Source organism: Erpetoichthys calabaricus, chromosome 5, assembly GCF_900747795.2.
Source record: "Erpetoichthys calabaricus chromosome 5, fErpCal1.3, whole genome shotgun sequence".
Taxonomy (NCBI): domain Eukaryota; kingdom Metazoa; phylum Chordata; class Cladistia; order Polypteriformes; family Polypteridae; genus Erpetoichthys; species Erpetoichthys calabaricus.
Window position 1 is genome coordinate 32,976,657 of NC_041398.2, and position 12,842 is coordinate 32,989,498.

Below are 12,842 nucleotides of genomic sequence, written 5' to 3' on the forward strand. Positions count from 1 at the left end.
GTTTTTCACACAGTTTGATAATTGGCACCGCATATTTTGCATTGTGTTGGCACCCTGCCCGGGATTGGTTCCTGCCTTGTGCCCTGTGTTGGCTGGGATTGGCTCCAGCAGACCCCCGTGACCCTGTGTTCGGATTCAGCGGGTTGGAAAATGGATGGATGGATGGATATTTTGCATTGTACCGTTGCCCAGATGGTCTCCACACATGCCCGGTGTGATTCTTAAACTGAGTGAAGGTCACTTCATTTGTAAACATCACCTTTTTCAAATCTGTGGCAGTCCATCCCATGTATTTTTTGTAAAACCTTGTTCAATTGCCATGTTTTTTGCACTTAAAGCTGGTTTTCTTGCAGGACGACACGATCATAGTCCTAAACCAAACAGTCTGTGACGAATTGACCACTTACTGACTGTATAGATGGTAGAGGGTGTCCTAAATCGAAAAATCTATCATTGTGATCTATATCACTTACCCTATTCAAAAAAACTGAAATGTGAAAGGTGACTTGATTATAGACCAGTATCACTTCTCTGTGGAAGGTACTATTTTTTTTTTTGCAATCGAGAAAACCTGTTTTTTGAAAAAAAATTATACTCTGTTACATAGAGGTAACTCCGTTGACATTTTCTTAGTCTTGGCTGAGGCATTCAGAAGAACTACAGTATGTGGGATTCCTTAGATTAGACCTGAAGACACTAATCGCAAATGCAGTAAATGATAAAGGGACCAGGGGAAAAACTACAAACATTAAAATAAATCTAAACAGAAAATAAACATGGCAACAGGGGAAATTTGTAAAAATGAAATACATAACAAAACAAAGACACAATTCTAACATTGCAGTTGCACTATTCTTTGTTCTAATGCCATGCTTGTGGTTGACTATGGATTGTTCTGCACATAATGTGTGAATGCGTTTTTCTCTTGATATTCTTTTTTTACCTCCCTCATTCTCATTCCAAACCATACACATACTAACAATTCCAAATTGGCCTCTGCTTTGGTGTGAACAAGTGGGCCCTGTGATGAACTGGCATCCTGTCCAGTGCTGTTTGATGACTTGTGCCCAGTGATTTTACGACTCTGGCATCCTACATTGGATTAAGTGAGTTAGAAAATGTCAGTTAGGCTAGGATTAGGAGGTGAGAGGCCATGAAAGCTCATCTTTCAGATCTGTCGGCTGTGTGCTAATGTCCATGCAGATTTTCTTTGGATACTTTATTTTTCTGCAAAAGGTGAACCTATTCAATGAAATGATATCGTTAAATTGGTGAGTATTAATGAACCTTGCCTTTTTCTGATTTTCTTTTTCTTGTTGATTTCAGCCTTTATACTGACTGCTGTAATGGTTCTGGCTCTCCATAACACATTTATATAAAAGGTAGAGTAGTAAAATCAGTTGTTGGACTGAGAGACTAAGGTAAGGATTCTCTCTGCCATTATGGTGTAGGCAGAAAATTAAATGACAGAAGGGCCTTTTAGTTATTTTTTCTCTGACAGATGCAGGTTGATGCACTCCTACTTTATTTCTTTTTGCTGGGTTTCATTTCCTAGTTGTTCAGTGGACCAATGCAGATCATTTGCATGAACTCAAATCCTTTTGATGATCTGACAATATTTATAACACTCTGACTTACAGACAAAGGACCTAAAACAACGATGGCTCCTCTCCTACAGCTCTTCTGCACTCTTGTCTTCTTCACTCAGGGTATGTGGACATACTGTAAAAAGTGTTTAGCTTAAAATGATAAAGACATTATTTAAAGCACATTTTTGGCATATTTTGTTTAGAAATGGAGCATGTTTCAAACTGAATAATATTATGCTAACAAATGTCATAAAATATGTAGATGAATGAACCTGATACAAATAATGAACCAAGGTTTGCAATCAACATGAAATCTTTTTTTTTTTTCAGATTCTTTTGGTGATATTATTATGACACAAACACCCAAGGCCATATCATTTATGCCAGGAGACACCATCAACATCAACTGTAAATCCAGCAGCAGTACCTCTACTTCTCGCTTGCACTGGTATCAGCAGAAATCTGGGGAGAAAATTAAACTTCTCATCTACAGCACAAGTTCACTTCATTCTGAGACCCCAGCTCGTTTCAGTGGCAGTGGGTCAGAGACTGATTTCACCCTAACCATAAGTGGAGCCCAGGCAGAAGATGCAGGAGACTATTACTGCAAACAGTATAATAGCTACCCAGTCACACAGTGATTGAGAGCTGAACAAAAACCTTCCTCCGCTCTTCTTTCAGTGATACTTGAGGCAGCTGCTGAGGGGGAAGCGGCTGAGATAAAGACATGTTTGAGAAGGGCAATATGACAGCTTACCGTGGGTGTCACAGAGTATAAAAATGAAATTAGAACATTGAAAGAAAGTTGAAAGGTGGCCATTAGGCTTAGCAGAAATTCAGTAATTTATTATAAACACAACCAACGGTCATAGCATTACAACATGGGGAATAAACATGGATTTTTGCAGAAAAGAAGGTTGCAATGCTATTAATAGCTATTGTTAACTAGATTATTTGTAAGCCTGAGTATTCCATTCCAAAGTTACATAGTGTTGAAGTGTATACTAAAAACATCGGGCAACTCCGGATAAGCTGTAAGTCTATCATAGGACCCAGTCACCCATATAGTAGAGCAAGGATAAAGCTCTTTAAATTCATGGTTTAAGAACAACAACAACAACAACAACATTTATTTATATAGCACATTTTCATACAAAAAGTAGCTCAAAGTGCTTTACATAATGAAGAAAAGAAGAATAAAAGACAAATAAGAAATTAAAATAAGACAACCTTAGTTAACATAAAAAGGAGTAAGGTCCGATGGCCAGGGTGGACAGAAAAAACAAAAAAAAACTCCAGAAGGCTGGAGAAAAAAATAAAATCTGTAGGGGTTCCAGGCCACGAGACCGCCCAGTCCCCTTTGGGCATTCTACCTAACATAAATGAAATAGTCCTCTTTGTAGTTAGGGTTCTCACAGAGTCACTTTATGCTGATGGTTATACAGACTTCTGGCTTTTAATCCATCCATCATTGTTGGAACATCATGGTGCTTTGGGTAGATGGTGGTGGCACAAGAAACTGAGGAAAACCCAGGAGGATATTGTGAGAATGTTCAAACACAAATGTCTAGACTGGAATTTGAACCCAGTACTCTGAACATGTGAAATCAGAGATACCAACTGCTGCATTTCAATTTCAGTTGTATGCATGTAAAGTGTGCTATAAAAATATCTTGAATCCAAAATAACCTCATTGGCTAGAACAGTGCAGCATTAATTTTTTAATAATTTTTTTTTTTAATATAAACTTGAGATTTGAGAAATGCATGTATAATAAATATACTGCGGTGGGCTGGCGCCCTGCCCGGGGTTTGTTCCTGCCTTGTACCCAGCGTTGGCTGGGATTGGCTCCAGCAGACCCCATGACCCTGTAGTTAGGATATAGCGGGTTGGATAATGGATGGATGGATGTATAATATACAAATATTATTACGCACACTTCACAAAAACAAGATCATATTCAAAATGTTTTGTATAATTCAAGATGAGTTGCTCTTTATAAAAGAAAGACCAAACAATATCTAAAATATTATGAATTGAAAAAGGCCAGAGGGTACATAAGGGCTGCTTGGAAGAAGGTTGTCAGAGTCCTGAGCTCACTAGATTTGTTACGGATTGGTCTGCTTCACACACACTTTAAGCTTAACGTTCTGTAAGAAAGAGAAAGACAGAGGCACAAAAAGTGTTGGGGCACCCAAAAGCAAACATACAAATGGTGTCAAAAAACGTCTTTTCAGATGGGAGTCTTAACAGAGATGGAATAAAGATGGCAATGACTTTACTTTTAAATACTTCCACGTGGAAGAGACAGATCTTGGTGGACGGACACTGGAAGCCACTTCATCAAAGTTATACCTGCCACTCTTCTGGTCTGCAGTGGAGGAGGAGAAAAAGCATTAGTGCTCAGTGCCAACCTGTGAAACAGTGGAGGATTACCATTACTTGATCCCTGAAGTTGTCCCTTAAGTGCACACATGTGACAATACAGAAAAAAAGACATATACACACAGACCAAATCCACTGTTATGTCTGTTGATCACCGTCAGGGTTCCTTTTTTTGGCCATGCCCCACCAGGCCAGGCCTCTCTAAAATCATGATGTCCCCCACTGTAACATATACCTTATTCTTATTATTACCTATTCAAAAAGTGAATTCCTACTCACATGGAGGAAGCCCATAGTGTCATTAATTTGGTCCAAACAAGCTTCCAAAGAACATGGAAACAAAAGAGGGTTAGGACAGTTGAAGTACTGACAAAGAAATCACTAAGTAATTTTAAAAAAAATAATATATAAAGCAATATGAAAATACAGCAAATACGGTTTTGAAAACATATAATAAGAGATGTGATACTCATAAAGTGGGCGGCACAGTGGTAGCACAGCTGCCTTGCAATAAGGAGACCCAGGTTCGCTTCCCAGGTCCTCAATGCGTGGAGTTTGCATGTTCTCCTCGTGTTTGCGTGGGTTCCCTCCGGGTGCTCCGGTTTCCTCCCACAGTCCAAAAATATGCAGGTTAGGTGGACTGGCAATTCTAAATTGTCCCTAGTTAGTGCGGTGGGCTGGTGCCCTGCCTGGGATTTGTTTCTGCCCTGTGCTGGCTAGGATTGGCTCCAGGTGACCCCTGTAGTTAGGATATAGTGGGATGGATGGATATTCATAAATATAAAATAACTTTAATGACAGCTTTTCCTGTAATATTTTAATCATTTTATATTTTTGTTATATTGCAAAATTTTATAATCATTGTTACAATTCATGTTATTTTAATGGTAAAAACGATTTCTAAGTAGAAAAACCCAAGCCAGTTGTAAAATCATAAATTAAAGGGTTCTTCACCATCCCTTGTATGTTTATATAAATATATAAATGTCTCTGTAAAAAAATAAAAATAAAAATTATGTGTTTATTTTTTTCTATCATTTTTAAACATGAATTTCTGTTTTTTCATTTTATAAATTGTTTAATGTACCTAAATTCTCAAATTGCCCCGCTAAAAAATCTAATTGCTCCCCAATGGGGCACGTTGGGAATCACCACTCTAAGGTATGTGATAGGACCGTGGGTGGGGAGGGGGCACTTAAGCTAACCATAACCTCTCCTATTTTCACCACAGCAGCGAAAAGATCAGGCCCGGTCTTAGGTATTATGGGGTCCTAGGCGAAAGGGGGGTCCAGGGGCCCCCTGAGGGGGGCGGAGCCCCCCGGAAGCTCTGTAAAATGCATGAAAATTAGACCAAGGAGTTGATCCGGGGCCTAGGCGGTCGCCTACTTCGCCTATGCCTAAGGCCGGGCCTGATTGGGATAAATAATGCTGTAGTATATTTAAGTATATATGACAATTGCTCACTCGGACAATTTGTTTTGGGGGCCCCCAAGAAGGCGGGGGCCCTAAGCTATAGCTTGTGTAGCTTATACGTAAATCCTGCACTGGAAAAGATGCAGACTGATGCAGACCTGACTTCGCCCCTTCTGGTTTCCTGACTACAAGTCACGGGATCAATGATAGGAGGCTTCATTCTGCGAGCAGAGTAAGACTGGAATGGAGCTCCTGTGAACTTAAACCACTACTTTCTTTGCTGTTCTTTTTCCAGTTAAAAAAATTAGTTTGCCAATAAATGGTGTCATTTTGCTTGACTTCTTACTAGTATTTTAGTGATGAAGGCTAATAAACAGGGCAATCCCTGAATTGAAAGTTCACACACATAAACTTGTGTTCTTTTGTTCTGCTCAGGTCTCTTTATTCACATTACACTATGGGCATATAAATTGCTGAGTTACTTTGCCTCATTCGTTTTGGCAGTGATTTGTCTTTTAAAAAATATTTAGGTACACATCACGTTCAGCTGCTTGTACTGTCAAAGCCCTTGGGTGCCCTCTACTGGCCAATTCTCCTGCTACACCTTTATCATTATTGTGAATATGCCTTTACTATTGACAAACATTCATAATGTTTCTCTTCTTTTGTCCAAATCACTAGCTTTTACCTGAGTGATGATTATAAAGTGAGGAGTTGAAAAACCGGATCGGCAAGAATTTCTCTTATTCTTTGCTACCTGGTCTTATTATTAATGTAACATTCATATATTTGTAAACTTTCTTTTATTTATGTTAAATGGTGCGACTCAAACCACCTACAACTGAGTACCTGTAAAACGAAGGAGCTGGTGATGGATTTTAGGAGGACCAGGCCCCTCCTGGACCCCATGATCATCAGAGGTGACTGTGTGCAGAGGGTACAGACCTATAAATACCTGGGAGTGCAGCTGGATGATAAATTAGACTGGACTGCCAATACTGATGCTCTGTGTAAGAAAGGACAGAGCCGACTATACTTCCTTAGAAGACTGGCATCCTTCAACATCTGCAATAAGATGCTGCAGATGTTCTATCAGACGATTGTGGCGAGCACCCTCTTCTACGCGGTGGTGTGCTGGGGAGGCAGCATAAAGAAGAAAGACGGCTCACGCCTGGACAAACTGGTGAGGAAGCCAGGCTCTATTGTAGGCATGGAGCTGGACAGTTTGACATCTATGGCAGAGAGACGAGCGCTCAGCAGGCTCCTGTCAATCATGGAGAATCCACTGCATCCACTAAACAGTATCATCTCCAGACAGAGGAGCAGCTTCAGCAACAGACTGCTGTCACTTTCCTGCTCCACTGACAGACTGAGGAGATCATTCCTCCCCCACACTATGCAACTCTTCAATTCCACCTAAACGTTAACATTATTCAAAGTTATTGTCTGTTATACCTGCCTCACACTCTCCACCTTGCATTTTTTAACTTGCACTTCATTTTTATCACTCTTTAATTAATATTGTTTTTATCAGTATGCTTCTGCTGGAGTATGTGAATTTCCCCTTGGTGATTAATAAAGTATCTATCTATCTATCTATCTATCTATCTATCTATCTATCTATCTATCTATCTATCTATCTATCTATCTATCTGTCTGTCTGTCTGTCTGTCTGTCTGTCTGTCTGTCTGTCTGTCTGTCTGTCTGTCTGTCTATTTGTATACATTCATTAATAAAATCACATGACATCATTTTTTAAAAACCACTTAATTTAATTTAAGGTGACACGTGGAACCAGCCTTTGAGCGACACAAGTCCATTAGAGGGCCTACACCCTCACTTACTCAATCACACACCCACACTCACAAGAACCAATTTATAATCAATAATCAACTGAATACCTATGAAATTGAGGAATGGTGGACAATGGAGCCTTGGGGAGAATGTGAAGCCTCCACAAAGACAAATGACTGAACACATGCTGGATCTGTGAGGCCACAGCTTAACTAATGTAGTAACATGATATCAATATAAAGAAAGCTTCTTTATAAAAAAATATATCAATGCATAATATGTTTCTGCATTTCTACAATAGATAATTCTGATTCTGCAAGTCATTTTGTTTTCTTCTAAAATGGTTAACCCAGTTAGCAAGATAATACATGTAGTTAGAGAGAAATATATTAAATACTAATGGCATGCCTCAAACTGCCAGCTTAGTGGTAGTGGACTGTTGCATAGTGGTAACTCTGTTGTATAGTCATCAGGGTTTGAACCCCACATCAGTTCATTGTGTGGAGTTGCAGTTTCCTCCATTTCCCAAAAAGTGCATGTGAGGTAAATTGGCAATTCAAATTGACCCCATGTTAGTTTTCATGTGTGTTTAAGTCAGTGGACTACAGTAGTGTCCATGACAATGTTGTTTGTTGCTTTGCTCCCAATTGCTTTGTTCCCTGTGGTAGTCTAAATGGGTTTGGAAAGGGGATTGGAGGATTTATGTTGTACTCGGGACTGACACCATAACTTTCTTGTATATATTGTATAGAGAAAGTACAGTAATTGTGAAAAAATTTGACCTTGAGATTTTGATAAATCGCCACATTTCATACGCTCCTGAACACTTTTTGACCATTTTTGCAATTACGTCTGTGTCTGTGTGGCTGTGTGTGTGAACGGAACCACTCTGATTGACTGACAACATTTCAAAATGCTTTCTTGACAGTTGATTCTGAGACACTGTTAAAGCAGGTTTTATATATTTTGACATTTAGGTACTTGTTACTGTCTTTCTTAAGGCAAATTGTGTTCCACTATTGTTTTGAGCTGTGGTTTTTTGAAATGTACTTTTTGCTTTTTTTGGGTTTGTGCTTTAATACAGTACTTTTAGTGATTCAATAGGGTTTGTGAAATTATCTTCATTGCGCTGGTTCTGAATTTCCATGAAAGGTTATTAATCTATCATAGAAATTACACAACTTTGTGTTAGCAAGTATTTGTTTTCAATACTTATCAAGTATGATTGGCTATATATGAACACTAACGGTAAGTTTGTTTTTCCATTGTTACATGTTATTTTGTCAACAAAATAAATTTGTTTTAGAGGTAATTACTGTGGTTGTTTGAGCTAATTTAATAAATTGTATTACAATCAATGAAATCATTGTTTTATAAATTTTGCCAATAAAAGATAATTTTTTATTTAAAGTATAGATATTCTTTAAAATTTAAAATGTATATACCGAACCTTTCTGATTTGCACTTGTGTCTCAAACTCTCACTTCCTCTTTCGTTGTGTCAAACTGACCAATCACACCAAAGCCAAACTGACCAATCAGATTGCTCGGAGAACCTGGACACACAGACCTTAGTGTTTTATTATATATTAGACGTTCATTTCATAATGTGGGCATTTGCTTGTCATTTTCTGTCACTAGTTCTCTGTTTGATTAGCATTGGAAAACAACATGGTAAGATTAGGTGATTCATTTATTAGTGTTACACTGTTAGTCTTTCAGGTTTGAGCAGACATTTCAGATTATCATCTCTTTCATATGAAACCCCATATAAGCAAAAAAGACACTGTGTCAATTTTTATAACTAAAACAAATGTATTTATTTATTGGCCCCTTTCCATTCTAAACACCAACTCATTCTGTCATAAATGTATTCTAAAGTTACTTCCATATTTCTATAATGAAATAAGTTGTAAAGCAGTAGGGTGGCACAGTGATCAACACGCCAGCCTGACTGCTCCAGAGGCTTGGGTTTGACCTTTGTTTGCTTGTTCTCCCTATGTCACTGTGGGTCCACTCTGGTACTCTGGTTATTCGCCACATTTTAAATATGTGAATATGAAAATGAATGGGTCGGAATACTTTCTGAATCCACTATAGCTTCTTTCATACCAAGATCCACAGCTTTAAAGTGTCATGACATTTACAATTCTGACAACCTTGTGTTCACATGAAACTTTGATAAAAATTTTATCTAACTTTCTGAAGTCATTCTCCTTTGATAAATCAAATTTAACGATTACTATCACATCTGTCCCTGCCTTGAATTCAAATATCCTGACAGAGACAAAAATAAAAATCCAGCCTGTGGAAATATGTGGAGGGAGGCTCCTCTCATTGACTGCAATTACATGTGCTTTAATAACCCACTTATTCACAGTAACCTGGTTTCAGAAATGCTATGTAAGCCCTTATCCTAATTAGAGAAGCTGGGTTATTGGTCTCTGAGAAACCTTGATAACAATGGTAAATTTCTTGGCAAGTATCCTGGTTATGTGGCCATGTAAACCCTTAACCAGGTTACAGTTTAGGATCTTGATGTCTGCGCATGTTCATTACATGAAAGTTGCACTGGGCTCATCACATTGCTAAACTTCCTGCATAATTTCACAAATGCACACCTTGACATTCTGAAGTTTTCCCTTAATTCATTGTTGGAAACCACTTTCAAAATAACTATTCCCCCACCAGTCCTTGCTTCAGATAAAAATCCAGCAGACATGGGTAGAAAATGGTAGACGCATCCACAAGGATAAATTTCCTGAGGCAAGTGAACTCACATTTTTCCTTCTCCTAACTTCAAGTAGGTCCTTTAACTTTCAAGGGAAAGTTTGGGGGTTGGTGGCAAGAGTGGAACTCCAGCCACTGTAAAAAAAAACCTCACACTGCCCCATTTGATTTGAATTAGTGTGGTGCTGATGTGTCACCCACCCAATCCTCAGGCAGTTCATCATGTTATGGGTACGGCAACGCGCTGTATCACTGCATACTCCTAACCTTGTCCTTGTCTCCTCCTAACTGAAATCATCTGTGTCAATATTTCAAAAACCTCTTGATTTACGTTAATGAAAAGAACATACATTGCTAATCTGAGCAGCACAAGCAGGTTACTCATCTTATCTTGGGTTTGCGTGTGTATGTATATGCCAGGGGTCTCCAACTCCAGTCCTGGAGAGATACTGTGGCTGCAAGTTTTCATTCTAACTCTTTTCTTAATTAGTGACCAGTTTTTGCTGATAATTACTGTAACTATTTCCCTTTATTTTAATTGACTTTTCTTTAGACTCTGATATTGAATTGATTTTTTTTTCCTTAAACGGCACCTAAACATAAATTTGATGTGAAGTGACCCAACAGATGAGCAACTAAGTTGGGGCCTTAAACTCCAACCAACTTCACTTCATTCAGTTTCTTAATTTCAAGCCAATTCTCGTTGCTAATTAAACCCGTTATTTAATTCCATGGCGCTCATTCTGCCATGGCAGACATTTCCAAAGCTGTTGATTTTAATTTTTAAGAGTGCTGTGGACCTGAGCAGGTCAGCATTACTGAGGCCTTCACATTTCTTTATTTCCAGTTATTGTGTGATGGACGCAGGTTGTTGTTTATGTGTTGGTATATTTTGTGTCTTAATATTGTTTGGTTGCTAATTAAGGAAAAAAGAAACAATTAAAGGGCCTGTGTCTTAAGTGGGTGACATGGTGGCGCAGTGGGTAGCACTGCTGCTTTGCAGTTGGGAGATCTGGGGACCTGGGTTCGCTTCCCGGGTCCTCCCTGCGTGGAGTTTGCATGTTCTCCCCGTGTCTGTATGGGTTTCCTCCGGGCGCTCCGGTTTCCTCCCACAGTCCAAAGACATGCAGGTTAGGTGGATTGGCGATTCTAAATTGGCCCGCGTGGTGTGTGGGTGTGTTTGTGTGTGTCCTGCGGTGGGTTGGCACCCTGCCCAGGATTGGTTCCTGCCCTGTGTTGGCTGGGATTGGCTCCAGCAGACCCCCGTGACCCTGTGTCCGGATTCAGTGGGTTGGAAAATGGATGGATGAGTCTTAAGTTATGCATCAATTAAAATTAAAGCAAAGAGTTAATTAGCAGCAAAATCTGGTCACTAATTAAGAAAAGGGTTAGAATGAAAACCTGCAGCCACAGTAGCTCTCCAGGACTGGAGTTGGAGTTCCCTGGTATATGCAGTGACTGTAAAGCCTTTGGAAAACAAGTAAAGAAAAGCCAAGCAAAATGACACTTTTTATTGGCTAACTAAAAAGATTACAATATGCAAGCTTCCGAGGCAACTCAGGCCCCTTCTTCAGGCAAGATGTAAAAAACTTTGAATTCTATTACACTGAAAATGCTGACATCTAGTGGACTGTACTGTAATATACAGTTGCACTCAAAATTATTCCTCTCGCATTGCAAATTAGCTTTATTGGCAAAATTCAAAACTTTCAGCTGTTTGCAATAAACACATGAAACAAGAACAATTTAAATAGGTCAACACATCTAATATTACAAGTGGTTTCTCCACATTCAGCACAAAATGCCACTTTTAATGACTATTGCAGTCTCAAAATGATTTAACGCCCTGAATAGAACCCTCCATCAGAGCACACATTTGCAAATCAGGAGTTGTCTCCAGCGCTCCTGATGCAACTAATCAAGGGCTTTATTAGTTTCATCAAGTTTGCTTGAGATGGAACACATCAAATACCTGGACTGGCAGGGCTGTGTTCACAGTGACATTTGATTGTATGTTAGAAGTAGGGGAAAGTCAAGAGAACTGTCCAAAGAGTTAGAGAAGAGATCATTGCCTTGCACAAACAAGGAAGAGGGTACAAAAAGATGTGAAAGGCACTGAATGTTCCTAGAGATAACATTAGAAGGTGTCACAATAACCAGACATAAGAGTCGTGAAAAGGTTTGGGGCAGCCACCCGTATAATTTGGTTTCCTGGCTAAAAAGATGCGTCCAATAGATATAGCACTGATGTGCACAAATCTGAGTCCAAAACAGAACTGAGGGAACAGGGAAAAGGTGGGGACTTTTAAAGGGGGAAGACAGGAAGTGAAGTCAAAGGGGTCGGGCTCATGAAGGTCTTCTGTCATTGATGCTAGCCCGGACGTGACATCACAGGGGCCGGAACCGGCAAGGTCTCCTTCCATTGGCTTGGTCCCGGAAGTGATGTCAAGAGGACCAGGTGGGATCTCCCGTGAATGGTCTGCAGGCAAGGGAGAAAAAGAGTCAGTGCACTCTGCCATATCCCGGTATGTCTCGGAACTGCCCTTACTCAAGCCCTTTAGCTGCCTCCCATGCGCACGTGTGTGACAAAGGACATTTTGCAAGTTCAAAGTTAAAGGAACATTGGCTACACTATCTGGATGAACCTAAAAACCACTGCCACCAGATTTCTGAGGTGGTAGGTGGCCAAAAACCCTTGAGTTACTGCAAAAGACCTGCAGCAAGACTTGGTGGCAGCAGGAACTGAGGTTTCAGTTTCCACAGTAAGGCATATACTAAATGGTGTAGTTCTCCATGCCTGAAACTCCAAGACTTGAAACACTACTGACCCAAAAGCACAAGACAAGTTGGCTCCAATAAGCTCAAAACCATATAAATAAGCCACAGATGGTTTGGGATTCTGTTCTGTGGAGTGGTAAAACAAAACTGGAAC

General features: G+C 39.6%; 1 gene segment (V, D, J or C); it reads left to right on the forward strand.

Moving 5' to 3' along the window:
• Positions 1 to 1,560: 1,560 nt before the first annotated feature.
• On the forward strand, positions 1,561 to 2,539 carry LOC114651610 (immunoglobulin kappa variable 3-15-like). The segment is given in 2 exon segments: positions 1,561 to 1,709; positions 1,920 to 2,539. Coding segments are annotated over 2 exon segments (360 nt in total).
• The last annotated feature ends 10,303 nt before the right edge of the window (positions 2,540 to 12,842 follow it).